Here is a 14,922-nt window from a genome sequence, read left to right as displayed (position 1 = left end):
CGCTTGGCGAACCTCCGCGACCGTTGTGTAAGTTGCAGGGAACACACCCTACTCTCCAACAAATCTGGAGATGTATTTCTTAGAGAAGTTTCCAAATGTATGCACAAGCCGATATGTACAAAGATGTTCATTGCAGAATTGTTTTGGGAGAACCAAACGGGAAGCAACTTCAAAGCCCATTAATGGGGAAATGGGCAAATTATGGTATATTCATACAATGGAATTCTAGACCAGCAATTAACATGAAAGAACCAAAGATAACATCATTATCCGATTTGTTCATTTATATATCTCAAAGTGCACTGCTAAAAAGAAAGCAAGTTGCAAAAAGACACATTGTTAAACATCGCTGAGGTTTAAAGACACTGTTACTAAATGTTGCTCACGATACAGCATGATCCAAGGATAAAATCTGATAACGCAAGGAACGATACACACAAATCTAAGCCATGGTGGCTACCTCTAGGAAGGGAGGGAGAAGATCTGAGAGGACCTGCAATTTGATTTCTTAAAAAAAAAAAAAAAAAAAATTGGCGTAAATTTGGGAAAACCAAAATCATTGCGTCTGTATATCAGTCACAGAATGGTTGCATCCCCCCACTGTATTTCATACGTGACGTATTTCAGAAACCAAAATGAAAAATGCAAACAGAAAATCAGATAGAAGAAAAGTGAAGAAATGCACAGAAAAACGCAGCAAAACGCAGCCCTTGAGCGCAAAGCATGCAGAAACCTTTGAGCGAGAGGAGGGGGAGGGGGAGGGGAGGAAGAGGAGGGGGAGGAGGGAGAGGAGGAAGAGGAGGAGGAAGAGGAGGGGGAAGAGGAGGGGGGAAGAGGAGGGGGGGAAAGACAGGAGGGGGAGGAGGGGGAGAAGAGGAGGAGGGGGAGAGGAGGAGTTGGGTCCCTCACCGGGTTTGAAGTTTTTTCCCCTGCGTATCTCTATCTACAACCCCCATTTCCCATGGGAGAAAATGCAAACTTTTGGCGATATGGGGGAAAAAAGGGGGCCCAAAGAAGAACAGACTGGGGGGCAATTAACTGCTCGCCAGGGAGGCGGTGTTAAAATCTTTTAAAATGCTCTCTTGCTTCCCTCACCAGAAAGTTGGATTGAATTATATATATATGTGCACGTATACATATATATGCACATATACATATATACATAGTAGTAATAATCCGTGTAATCGCCGTAGACCACGGCAGGAACCGTTAGGCGCCGCGGGGCGGCCGCGACGTCCGTGCCCCGCTGGCACGCTCGGAGATTTCCAAGGATCCAGCCCGGCGCCTGGGCCGGCCCTGGAAAAGGCTCAAATTCACCCCCGCCTCGGCTGGCTCTGGGGTCCTGGGCGCCGCCTCCCGCCCCCGCAGTCCCCCGCCCCCCAACCCGCCCGGACCGACCACCCAGGGCACTGCAAACGCCACGCAACAGCTGGGCCGCCGCGCGCGCCGCGCGCCCCCCGCCCCCCGCCCCGGACTCGGGAGCGCGCGGGGTGGGAGGCGGCTCGGCCGCGCCGCGGGCCCAGGGGCGCGCGGGGCCCCCGCCCCCCCTCCTCCCCTCTCCTCCCCCTCCTCCTCCTGCTCCCCATCCTCCTCTCCTCCTGCTCCCCATCCTCCTCCCGGGGGCCCGCCGCCGGGGCTCGCGGCCGCTCCTCGCCCAAACAGGTGGTGCCAACTGCAAGCAGGGGCCCTGCGTGCGTGCCGCGAAAGCCCGCGGACCCGCGCGAACTCCCCAGCCCGCACTTCCCGGGGGGACCCGGACGGGGACGCGCGCACACGGCGGAATGCGGGATGCAGGGGGCGAGACCCTCGGGCGGACCCGCATCCCCGGCCGCCCCCTGCAGCAAGGGCGGCCACGCGCGCGGGGGACGCGCACGGGGGGACACAAAGGAGGGGGCGGGGGCGCCCGCACAAAGGCGTCGGATGGGGGGTGGGGGACGGCGACGCGGGGGCGTCCGGCTGGCCCAGCCGGGGGTCGTGCACGCCCAGGGGCACCCCGCGCGCCCCGCAGACAAAGGGGACACACCCACGGGCTCCCGCCGCGCGCCACACACCCCCCTCGGGCGGCCGCGGCCGTGCACCCAGCCGGGGGGCTGCGGCCGTCCGCAGACGACGTCCCGGCGGCCCCGCCGCGCACTCACCCGGGCCCGCCGCCCGCGAGCCTCGGATGCGGGACACCGTCGGCGCCGCCGCCGCTCTCGCCGCTCTGCCGCCCGCGCCGCTGCCGCTGCTGCTGCCGCTGCCGCTGCTGCTGCTGCCGCCGCCGCCGCCGCTCGGGCGCTCCACGTCAGCCGGGGCGGGCGCGAGCCAGACCCAGCCGCGGCGCGGGCGCGTCACGTGGGCCAGTGCGCAGGCGCAGTGGCGCCGCGGGCCCCTGCCCCCCCGCGCCGGCCGCCCGAGCCCTCCCGCGGGCCCCCGGCGCTGGCGCGCTCCAGCCAGGCGAGGGTCGCGCTGCGCCTGCGCCCCGGCCGGGTAGGGGGGGTGGAGAGGGGCGAAGGGGGGCGGGCGGCGGCGTCGCGGCTTTGCCTTTCCCTCCCTTCCCCCCCTCACCCCGGCCCCACCCCTGCCATGCGGCTCTCCCGGGTGGGCGCTAGCTGGGGAGAGGGGGAGCTGGGGGAGGGCCCCAAGTCCAGAGCTGCCCCCACCCCACCCCCCTCCTGGAAAGGGGCGCCCGCAGGCCTGCCTGGAGCCGGGCCTGGGCTGTCCCTCCCCCCCTCAGGGGCCCTCCGGCGGGCCCCCGCTTCTCCCCCTTGCAGGGGCCGCGCGCTCTGGCTGGGGTCCTGCTGTGCGCGTGCACGCGGGGCTGGAGGGGGCTACTAGGGGGCTGCTTGAGCGTGCACGAGGGGGCTGCAGGGGGCTGCTGTGGAAGGTGTGTGCGCGGGAGGGCAAGTTGCAGGGGCTTAGATTGGGGAGAAAAGGGGTGGGGAGCATGAGAAAAAAAAAAACCAAACCCCAGTGCAGAGACTGTGTCCATAGCAAAGCGATGAGGTTATAGCAGACCAATGGTGAAGGAGCGGGGGAGATCACTGACGCTGGCTATTTCTCTCCCGCAGATTTGTCTAAAGCCCCAGGGAAGATGGTGGAAAATTCACCGTCGCCATTGCCAGAAAGAGCGATTTATGGCTTTGTTCTTTACTTAAGCTCCCAATTTGGCTTCAGTAAGTACCTTCCCGACTGCCTGCCCCGTTGGATGGGCAGGACCCTCTCCTGATGGCCCAGGACGGTGGTCCTGGACGGGCCCGTGTACCTGAACTCACCTCCTTGCTCCCTCCGGCTCTTCTGGAGACGGCCTGGAGGGAACACGTGTTTGTTTCAGAGTTTTATGTGCTTGTTTCAGAGTTTCATATGCCGGTAAAGATTTGATCCCGGTAAAGATTTGTACAGCCCTAGAGAGGATTTGCAAAGTGAATCAAACCCATCCCACTTAATAAGCAGATCAGGGGTCCCCTGGACAAGATGGTAGAGTTGCTGCACAAGAACCCCCTCCCGGTGCCTCTGCAATCCAGCTGGGACATCCGCCCAGTGAGGAGGAGGAAGTGAGAGGAAGGCCTTGAATTTGAGGGAAGGGCTTGGCATGGAATGTCTTGGTCTGGCTCCGACAGGCCCCGGAGAAGGGAGTGAGAGCAGAAAAATGAAGCAACTGCTGCATGGCCTTGTGAGAGCATGCCCTCCCCCCAGCCCCCTTCTGCTGGGACGGAAGAGGAAGCTCCTCCAGAAAGCTCAGGAGCTCAGGCCCCCTCGCCCTGCTGGCCCCACATCCTGGCCCTCCAAGGGATTTGACAATGAGAGGAAACAAGCGAGAAAATTGGGGGCCCAGGATCCACTTTGGGGGGCTTGGGGAACAGCCAGGGGGCTGTGGAGAGAGAAGCCTGAGCCTGTCGGCAGCCAAGTAATTGAGAGGAGGGCAAAACCTATGGAGTGAAGAATTTAAAGACATTCAGCTTCTGACTTCACTGAAGATGAACTGTGTGTTCTAGGGCCCTTTACTCAACCTCACGGAGCAATCAGTTTTCACCAGTTAAAGGGTGCAGAGTTAATACAGAGGTTAAGATCCTATTTCTTGCATGTGGTCCCTTGCACTCCACCAGGTACAGCCCTGGAAGCCCCCCCGGCACCAAATCCTTGGACACTAGTCTTGAGCAAGCCCATAGAATCACCACGAGTGGCCTCCAGGCCCCCTAAGCACCAATTGGAAGGCCTCCCCTGCCACACACACACGTACACAAAGAAATGAGTGGTGATGTTTACCAGTGTTTGTCATGCACAGGATCTTCTTGCAAAGTAGGTATTAATAATTTTTTTTTAATATTGCCCTCTGCTCCCTCCCCTGTCCACACAGTATTAATACCAGTATTACCCTGATTTTACAGATGAGAATACTGAGGCTCGCTAGGTTAGAGTAGCCAGATCACACAGACAGAAATGATAGAGCTGGAATCTGCAGCCAACCAGACACTGTTCGCTTTGTTCACTTTACTCCACGGCCTCTTTCTGCTGGTATGAGAATTAATTGCCACGATTCGGGCAAGGCCTGCAAAACTGCATAGAAACAAGGAGTGCTTGTGCAGAATGGCTGCTGTCTGATCGATCCCATGCACCGGACCGCGATACAGTGCAGCGGGAACCAGGCTCCATCCCGAGCACCACATATGGTCCCCTGAACCCACCAGGAATGATCTCTGAGCACAGAGCCAGGAGTAAGTTCTGAGCACTTCAGGCTATGGCCCCAAAACGAACAAACAAAGTACACATCTATTTTTTTTTTTTTTTTTTTTTTTTTTTTTGCTTTTTGGGTCACACCCGGCCATGCACAGGAGTTAGTCCTGGTTCATGCACTCAGGAATTACTCCTGGCCGTGCTCGGGGGACCATCTGGGATACTGGGAATTGAACCTAGGTCGGCTGCGTGCAAGGCAAACTCCCTACCCGCTGTGCTATTGCTCCGGCCCCTATTTCTGTTCCATAGAGTAGTTGAAGGTTTAAAAACTACAGGTAAAAGTAACTTGAAAACTTCAATAATACTCATGACTAGTTCAGCGTTGGGCCCTAGAGATAGTACAGCAGGCAGGGCACTTGCCTTGCACACAGCCCGTTCAGGTTCCATCCCCGGCATCCCATACAGCCCCTGAGCCCTGCCAGGTGTGCTCCCTGAGCACCACTAGGTGTGGCCCCCAAACCGAACATAGATGAACTAGTTCAGCATCAGCGGAACAGGGCTTGAGGAGGCCTGCATGCTGCTGATGGTGCTGGCATGTGTGCTGCCCTTTCGTGGTACTCTTGCATGTTCTGTAGTGCTCCCAAAGGGTAGCCCGAGTGCTCGCACACAGCTCGCCAGGAATGCCGCACCCTGCCCACGGGGCCTGTCTGTCTTCCCGTGGTGCTCAGTGGGGCAGTCAGGCCCTGGTACTTGTGCTCACACATACCCGGTAGTGGTGTAGCCGAAACCCCTCACCTCCCTGGGGATCGCTGACAGCAGAGCCACCCGGTTTGCATTTGGCCCATGCGGCGGGCACGGGGATGGAACACCTGGCCTTCCACTCAGTGTCACTCAAAGCCTGAGCCCCCAGGAGCGTTTCCCCGCCGCTGTGCTTCTGCACACAAGTCCTCACAATGGAGCCTGAATGTCGCTCCTGCTTGGGGTGGGGCCGGTGCTTCCCCTCAGACTGTGCAGTCTCTCCAGGGCAGAACGTGGCCAGGCGTCGGACTGCCCAAAGCACAGTGGCTGTGCCGGGGCAAGATTCTGCATGGCCGGGGACTTGTTCCTTGTTTCCTGCCACGCTTCTTGACTCACAGCTTTGTGCTCCAGCCACTGGCAACCGCCAAGGGCTCCCGGGGATCCTCCCCACCCTGTCTCCTCCTTGCCTGGAAGCATCTATGAACACTGACGGGAGCCTGGTGCCTCAGTTTCCTGAGCTATTTATTTTTCATGTCTGTAAATCTGGGCTAAGAACAGCCCCACACAGGAGGAAATAAGACAATACACGTGAAGTTCCTGTGACACGTTGGCTTATTTCGAACCCCTGCGCTAGTGTGGGCCCTTCTGGTTGGGCTGTTTGTTCTTTCCCTTCATAGTCCATGCCATTGCACAGCACCTGGCATCTCGTACAGTCTCCATGAATGCTCGTCATCTTATCGAAACTGAGCTAAGTCGTATCTGCTTCTGGTTTTCCCCATTACTTGATTTCATTCCTCGGGGGACCTCGGAGATGGCTCCGTGGCATAAGGCATTTGTCTGGCAAGCATGAGGCGCTAGTTGAGAACCGCAAAGTGGCCCATACCCGCCATGGCCACCCTGGTAGCCCCACTGGCTGGGGCCTCCTGGTGAGGGGTGCAAGAGACTCTCCCACGTTTCTTTCTTTCTTTTTTTTTTTTTTGCTTTTTGGGTCACACCCAGCAATGCTCAGGGGTTTCTCCTGGTTCTGCACTCAGGAATTACTCCTGGCAGTGCTGGGGAACCCTGTGGCATGCCAGGGATCGAACCCGGGTTCGCCACATGCAAGGCAAATGAGCTAACTGTTGTGCTATCGCTCCGGCCCCTCTCCCACGTTTCAGATTAGCTCTTGTGCTCTTCCGCCATCTGTGCTGGGCCTGAGGATGCAGATCGCCTACCCCCGACCTCTCTCCCCAGCGCTCACCGTATTTTCTGTTTCTTGGTTGCAGGAGTCAGGGAGAGCTCCCAAGCAGTGCTCTGGTGTCTGGGGCCACTCCTGGCACTGCTGTGTGCAACTGTGCCGCTGTGCCAACGGGAGGGTTCGTGCTTAGGACGGGCAGTGCTTAGGCCACCAAGGGTACTCAGTGGCAGTGCCCAGGGATCACATTTGGGCCTCCACACACACACACACACACACACACACACACACAGCTCTTGGAGCCTCATGTTACTGCAAAGGCAAACATTTCCTAATTTTACACCCAAATTGTAGTCCGTTGTATAAATACCACCTCTTTATTCCGTCATCAATTCGTTGGCACTTTGGTTGTTTTTTTTTGTTGTTGTTGTTGTTTTAACTATTCTAAGTAATGTTGTAATAAACATTGAGGTGAATGTTACACTTCATTTTTTTTTTCGGGGGGGGGGGGTACCTCCCAGTGATTCTCCACCAGCCAGCTCATTGGTTCCATGTGAAGGTGATAGGATGCAGTGTGACTCCGACTGTAACCGTCCGTGGTGCCAGGGGTTCCCTGGGCCACTGGTGCTGGGTGAGAGGGGCCTCTAGGCCACAGCAGCAATGCTGGGGACCCTCTGGGGCCCTGGGATCGAACGGCAAACAAGGCATGCTTCTGCACGCCTGTTCTCTCTCTAGGCTCAGATAAAACTTTGTGGGTTAACATTTTGTATTCTTCAGATAGATACCCCAGAAGTAGAATTGCTAGAACCTTCGTCAATTAGCTTCTCGAGACAGTTCCATGCCACTTCCAAAACGATTGCAGAAATTTGCCTTTCCATCCGGCGGATTCCCAGAGGACCCGGGGGGCGCCATGCAGTGCCGGGTATCAAATCCGGCCCTCTGGCTTGTGAAATATGAACCCCAGCCCTTTGAGCTACCTCTCCAGCCCTCATGTTACATTCCTTTGCCACGATTTTTTGGAAAAATGACTAATATGAGGTAATTGTGTAAGTATTGCAAGAATGAAAAAAGGAGCCGGGAGAACTGAAGGGGGGCTGGGAATCAGAGAAGATGCAGAGGCCCCTTCATTTGTATCCAAACCTTGAGAGATAAGGAGCAGGCCTCAATGACTTTCGCATTTTTCTCCTCCTCAGTACTGTATCTCGTGTGGGCGTTTGTTCCTGAATCTTGGCTAAACTCCTTAGGCCTCACCTACTGGCCTCAAAAGTAAGTGTGATATATCTTTGTTCTGTTTTTGGTGGGGGTCTTTTTTGTGGGGGACCACACCTGGCAGTTGCTCAGGAGTTACTCCTGGCTCTGCACTCAGGAATCATTCCTGATGGGCTCAGGGCACCCATATGAGAGACCAGGTATTGAACCCAGGTCAGCAGCATGCAAGGCCAGCACCCTACCTGCTGTACTATTTCTCGGTCACCATGATATATTAAATAGGAATCTTTTAGTTATCTTATCGAATAGATTTTTTTTCATAATAATATGCAAATCTTGGGGCCAGAGTGATAGAACAGTAGGTAGGGTATTTTCCTTGCATGCAGTCAACCCAGGTTCAATACGCAGCATCCCATATGGTCCACCAAGCACTGCCAGGAGTAATTCCTGAGTGCAGAGCCAGGAGTAACCCCTGGGCATCACTGGATACGGCCCCCCATTTTTTTTTTTACTGCTGCAAATCTTACATATGTTATTTTAAGATCCATAGATAACCATATAAGAATTAAAGATTTTTTTTAAAGTCTTTATTGAGGAGGGGATAACTGAGAGGGGGTGTGGGGGGGGATGAATCAGACCTGAGATGACACTATGGAGTGAAGGGTCCTGGCACTTGGGTGGTATTGGGGTGCAATAACTAGTACATCAGTACCATAAATTTTTAAAAACTTATTTTAATTATTAAAAGTTGTTTTTTTCTGCTACACTGCTAGTTAAAGATGGGGTGTGTGAGCCTTGGAGTCCTTTGTTATTTGGCAGGCGAGGGTTGGGGTTGCGAGGTTCGGACCTCGCCAGCTGCACTCAGGAAAGCCAAGGTCCTTCCCAGAGATTCTTGGCCAATGAGGCCAAAGTTTAATGCAGGGGCCTGAGGATTCAGCGCTGCTCTGCTAGTGTCGGGGATTAGCTGGGCAACCCCAGGGGTACTCAGGCCACCAACCCCACACCCAGTAGTGCTCAGGAAACCATCTGGTGCAAGTGCTCAGTTGCTGATTATAGTTATTATAATCATTTTTTGGTGGTCACATCCAGCAATGCATAGGGGTTACTCCTGGCTCATGCATTCAGGAATTACTCCTGGCGGTGCTCGGGGGCTGGGAATCGAACCCAGATCGGCTGCATGCAAGGCAAATGCCCTACCTGCAGTGCTATCACTCCAGCCCTACAATCATTTTTAAAACTACTGGTATGTGGAGCCAAAATGATAGTCCAGAGGACAAGGCACTTATCTGTGTGTGGCTAACCCTAGTTCAATCCTAATACTGCATGTGGTCCCCAAGAATGATCCCTAAGCAGTTCTGGGTATGTCCCCCCCCCAAAAAAAAAATCTTCCTGCTGCTGGTATATGCCCAGAGACAGCTCAGATGGCCGACTGCCTGCTTGCACCCAGAAGGCCTGCATTCATCCCTGGCACCATGTGGTCCTCTGAGCACTCCTGGGAACAAAACCATTCTCCCATGTCACCCCCAAACACCACCAGGGGAATGCTCCCTGAACACCATCTACTGACCCAAAATAAATAAATGAAATACAAACTGCTGATGTGACCATGGAAAGAGGACAGGAAGGAGGTGAGAGAATGGGGGATGAGGGAATTCCGACGCCACATTAGGAAGTTCAGAGGAAATTCCTGAAACTGAAAAAAGACCAAGTACTGTGCAGAGAGAGGCAGAAGTGAATGAATACCAGGAAAACCCACTCTGGCCGACCATGTCCTTGGGGGGAGCAAGACACTGGGGTCAGTGGGGGTGGGCTGTGGGATGTCATGAATAAAACATTTTTTTAAATTTGGAGCCCATACCCAACTGTGCTCAGGGCTGACTCCTGGCTCCGTGCTCAGGTATCTCTCCTGGTGAAGCTGAGGCAACCTTATATGGGGTGCCAGGGATTGAACTGGGAGTCTGTCATGTGCCAAACAAGCACCTCACCTGCTGGACTCTCTGTCCAGCCCCAGTGGTTTAATTTCGTTTGTTTGTTTGCTTTTTTTTGGGGGGGGGTCACACCCAGCAATGCTCAAGGGTTACTCCTGGCTCTGCACTCAGGAGTTACTCCTGGAGGTGCTCAGGAGACCATATGGGATGCTGGGAATCGAACCCGGGTTGGCCGTATGCAAGGCAAATGCCTTACCCACTGTGCTATCGCTCTAGCCCTTGTAGTTTAATTTTAAAAGTTAGAGTGTGTTGTCTTCGTGATGGGCTGAGAACACCAACTCTTCAGAATATCCCGTTCCTTGACTGTTCTCTCCCACAGGTACTGGGCAGTTGCTCTGCCGATCTACCTCCTCATCACTGTAGTAGTCGGCTACGTTCTCTTATTTGGAATAAACATGATGAGCACCTCTCCGCTGAACTCCATCCACACAATCACAGGTAAATGTTTTACAAAGGAAAAAGAGCTGGGGGATTGGAGGGACCAAGTATTAGCACTTCCTTTTTTTGTTTTCGTGTGGGGCCCACACCTGGCAGTGCTCAGAGCTTCCTCCTGGGCCTGCACTCAGGTATTATTCCTGGTGGGCTCAGGAGTGCCGGGGATCGAGCCCAGCTTGACCGGTGGCAAGGCCAGTGCCCTACGTACTATACTGTCACTCTAGCCCGCTTTGTACCACTGTTAAAATGTCAGCTAAGACTAGGCACACAGAAACTCAGGCACGTTTGAACACAGTGATACAAGAGAAAAAGTTGGCCAGTGGAAGGAAGGAAGATGTGGCGGAGAGCCCTGAGTTCACTGAATGTGTTTTCCATACAGTCGCGGCTCTGTAATTCATTCCAGAGCCACTTGGCCGAGAGAAATTCCTATAATCCCACCCAGACAATGCTGATCAAGAATAGCAAGTAGGACTGGAGAGATGGTTCAGCATGGAGCACATGGATTTTTTTTTTTTTCAGTTTTATTGAATCACCGTGAGATACAGTTACAAAGCTTTCATGTTTGGGATTCAGCCATACAATGATCAAACACCCATCCCTCCACCGGTACACATTTTCCATCACCAGTGTCTCCAGTATACCCTCAACACCCCCACTCCATCCCATTCCTTACCCTGCCTCCATGGCAGACAATTTCCCCCAATACTCTCTCTCTCTACTTTTTGGGCATTATGTTTTGCCCAAATTTTCCCACCACCATTCAAGCCTGCTTGCCAGGGGCAGATGCTAGATAATTTATCTTTCATTGCTCATTTTGAATATCATGAGAATTTACACGGCCACAAAGCGGCCACATGCTTCTGGGATCCTAGATTGTAGATGGTTGGGTTCTAGAGACATCTCTGTAGGGCACTAATCCATTTGGGGATTCAATTGGGCGTCTCTGGAACGGGGCTGTTGGTGCACCAAGATGGTGCCCGGAGGAAGCTTGTGGGCATGATAACCAGGCTGTGGAGCGGATGGAGAGCCCGGGAGGGATAGCCCGGTGCCTCTGCCACCATGCAGCCTGGAGATTTAGTCCTGAACCCGCATACCTGGGCCTTGCTTGTGGAAGCTCTTGGTCGCTGGGATTTGGAACACGTGATCTGCATGAGGCAGGCCTGGGTTCCATCCCTGCATCTCCTGGTTCCCCAGGCACTGCCAGGGGTGACCTATGGGTATAGAGCCTGAGCGCTGCCAGGTGTTGGCGCCGCCCTCTCACCCCCAACCAACGAATCAGAATAAACAGATGACAGGTAGACCCAGGTGGTAGTCATTCATCAGGAGGGACTGGGACCTGTCCTGAGGGTGAACAGTGTACGCAATCCCCACCCTGTGTGCAGGAAAGCCAGAACATGTTTATGGAGTTTTCCTTTGGGCTTTTTTTTGGGCGGTGGTGATTAGGTTGCGGCTTTGGGCCACATCCGGCAGTGCTCAGAGGCTGCACCTTACTCTCTGCTCAAGGGTCGCTCCTGGCAGTGCTCTGGGGGACCCAAAGTAGTGCCTGGGGTTGAATCAGGATTGTGGTCATGTAAGACAAGGGCCTTAACCCTGGGCTGTCTTTCCAGCCCTGTAGGATAGGATTTTTGTTTGTTTTTAGTTCTTTTATTTTAGAAGTTAAAGGAGCCAGAGGGATAGCACAGTGAATAGAGTGCTTACCTTGTACACAGCGCCCCAGGTTCAATCCCCAGCACTCCACATGGTCCCCTGGGCACTGTCAGAAGTAAACCCTGAGCATTACCAGGTTTGCCCCCCCACCCAAAAAAACAGAAAAAAAGACCCAGAGACCTAAAATCAGATTTTTGAACTTACTTGGATTCTGGGAAGTGATGTATGTATTTCAAGTTCTCTGGTGTTTGTTTGCTTTTTACTTTTTCTCTTTTTTTTTTCCCCCTGAGCCTTTTGAAAATCAGCCATAGTGTTTATTAGAGGGCGGGGGTGGGGGTCGGGCCATGTTCAGCAGTGCTCAGGGCTTCCTACTGCTCTGTGCTCAGGGGTCCCTCCTGGTGGGGCTTGGGGAGTCATACTCAGTCCAGTCATACTCAGTCCAGAGTCAGCTGCACGCAAGTCAAATGCCTTCAGCAGAGAGGGCGTTTTCCTTGCACGTGGCTCACCCAGGTTCAATTCCCAGCATCCCATATGGTCCCCCAAGCCCACCACGAGTGGTGGCCCTGACTTCAGAGCCAGGAGTAAGCCCTGAGCATCACCAGCTGTGGCCCAAAAACAAACAAAGGAAGGTGCGTACCTTAACCCCTGTACTTGCTCTCTCTGACCGTATAGTATTTTTTTATATTTCTTTTAATGTTCTTAACTAAATTGAAAAAACCAGTTTTTACAAAAAGGAGAGGTTAGGTTTGTGTGAGTGATTATACCAAATAATTAAATAGCTTTGCCATCCTGGTTTAAATACATCTTGTAAACCTAGGTATGATTCTGCCCCTATGAAACTGTAATCTTCATTATATGGTAGAGTGAAATATTACCATTTTTTCCAAGTTAGAGGCACAAAAAGTACTGCTTTTCATTTTACTTGATGAATCTCTTCTAAAGAAAGAATCTGAGTTGTCTTGTAATTTTGTTAAATATGGCATTTGTTGTTATTCCAAACATTATCATAGTAAAACTACATGGTGGGTCTCCATAAACCACAGAGAAGATAGAAGAAACAGCTTGGGTCATCAGTTTCTTGTTCTTTTCTGACAGATAACTATGCTGCAAATCAACAGCAGAAGAAATACCAGGAAGAGGCCATCCCAGCCCTGAGAGATATTCCCATCAGTGAAGTAAACCAAATGTTCTTTCTTGCAGCCAAGGACACATATGCCAAACACTAAATTCTATGTAACACCAAACATTTTGCTTTCTGTTTTGACATAATAATTATGGCTAAGTTAAATAAAAATACTGCATAACTATGTAGCATACCTTTTTAAAAGATGACTATCAGTAAAAACAAATCCATCCAGAGAACATTTGCAAGTGCTCTAAAGAGCAGTTGTGTTCTTTCTTCCATTATTCTTAGAGACCCAGAATGCAAACTCTTAGATTTGGGGGAAGGATACATTTAATGCGTGTATTCTTACCGACAGATTCGTGTCTGGAACACAAATAAATACACAGTACCTGACTGTATTGTGCTTTTCTCGGAACTGATGATGTAGTAATAACAGTTCTCTGAGGAGGGTGGTGCAGAGAGGTAAAACAGATAATGCTGCTTACCTTGCATTGTCTGCCCCTGGTCCAGTCCCCAGCATCACATGGTTCCCAAGCACAGAGCTGAGAGTAACCCTAGGTACCACCAGCTGCAGCCCCAAAACTCTCTGGTGGAGGGGGCTGGAGTGGAAGTACAGCAGGTAGGGCGTTTGCCTCACACACGGCTGACCTTGGCTTTAATCCCTGGCATCCCATGTAGTCCCCCAAGCACTTCCAGGAGTAATTCCTGAGTACAGAGCCAGGAGTAACCCCTGAGCATTGCTGGGTATGACCCCCAAAAGAAAAAAAAAAGTTTTCTGGTGGAGGGGCTGGAGCAATAGTACAGCGGGAAGGGAGTTTGCCTTGCGTGTGGCCAACCCGGGTTCAATTCCCAGCATCCCATATGGTCCCCCGAGCACTGCCAGGAGTAATGCCTTGAGAGCAGAGCCAGGAGTAACCCCTGAACACCACTGGGTGTGTCCCAAAAAGCCAAAGAATAGAATTTTCTGGTGGAGGAAAGCAGACAGTCCGGCGAGGGTGTGGCATTGGAATGTTGTATGCCCGAAACCCTAGCTATCACTAATGGTAATGTAAATCACAGAACTGCAAATAAAATAAAGCATGAGAAGAGAGACTTTCCAGAGCGTGGGCTGGGCTTGGCCCAGTGGCAGACGAGCCTGCTCGGGAGGGCCGAGAACACCCCGAGTGATCCCCCGTGACTCCACATGCATAACATGAAATTTAGCTGGGAAATCGGGGTGCAGGCTCGGGGGAGCACAACCTAGAGTATGCTCGTTGGAAGTGACGTATGCCATGGCCAGCGGGCACCGACCCCGGCTGGCCCAGGAGGGAAGGAAAAGGAATGAGTCTAAACAGCCCTACCAGAGAGACTCCATTTTCACACGGAGAGAATCACGGATTGTATCATCTTTACACTAGAAAGTAAAGAACGGCACGTGGGAAGGAGCAATAGCACAGTGCTGGGGAGCGGGGGGGAGGGTGTGATTTGCCTTGCATGCTGCCGACCCAGGTTCAATCCCCAGCATCCCGTAGGGTCTCCCGAACACCACCAGGAGTAATTCCTGAGTGCATGAGCCAGGAGTAACCCCTGAGCATCACTGGTTATGACTCAAAAAGCAAAGAAAGATCTGCCCAGGATGGGAGAAGCATGCTCAAAGTAGACTATAGACCGAACATGATTGCCACTCAATGCCGCTTTTGCAAACCACGGCACCCAAAAGGAGAGAGAGAACAAAAGGGAGTGCCCTGCTACAGAGGCAGGGTGGGATGAGGGAGTTGAGGGGTGGGAGGGATATTGGGATCAGTGGTGGTGGAAAATGGGCACTGGTGGAGGGATGGGTACTCGAACATTGTATAATTGAAACCGAAGCACAAAAATTTGTAAGTCTACAACTGTACCTATTGGTGTTTCACTAATAAAAATTAAATAAATAAACAAAATTTAAAAATAAAAGCAAAGAGAGAAAGAAAGAA

At 52.7% G+C, this 14,922-nt stretch overlaps 1 protein-coding gene across 1 annotated transcript; it reads left to right on the top strand.

Annotated features, from left to right (window-relative positions):
- Nucleotides 1-2,377: 2,377 nt before the first annotated feature.
- PIGP (phosphatidylinositol glycan anchor biosynthesis class P) lies at nucleotides 2,378-13,151 on the top strand. The gene is made up of 5 exons (XM_056119244.1): nucleotides 2,378-2,469; nucleotides 3,051-3,155; nucleotides 7,759-7,831; nucleotides 10,082-10,200; nucleotides 12,940-13,151. Exons 2-5 carry the CDS (start codon nucleotides 3,074-3,076, stop codon nucleotides 13,068-13,070), a joined length of 405 nt encoding a protein of 134 aa, XP_055975219.1. The 5' UTR covers nucleotides 2,378-2,469; nucleotides 3,051-3,073; the 3' UTR covers nucleotides 13,071-13,151.
- Nucleotides 13,152-14,922: the final 1,771 nt, after the last annotated feature.

This window comes from Sorex fumeus, unplaced genomic scaffold, assembly GCF_029834395.1.
Source record: "Sorex fumeus unplaced genomic scaffold, SorFum_2.1 ptg000041l, whole genome shotgun sequence".
In the NCBI taxonomy this organism is placed as follows: Eukaryota; Metazoa; Chordata; class Mammalia; order Eulipotyphla; family Soricidae; genus Sorex; species Sorex fumeus.
Note: the sequence above shows the minus strand (reverse complement) of the source record. Positions and strands in the feature narration are given on the sequence as shown.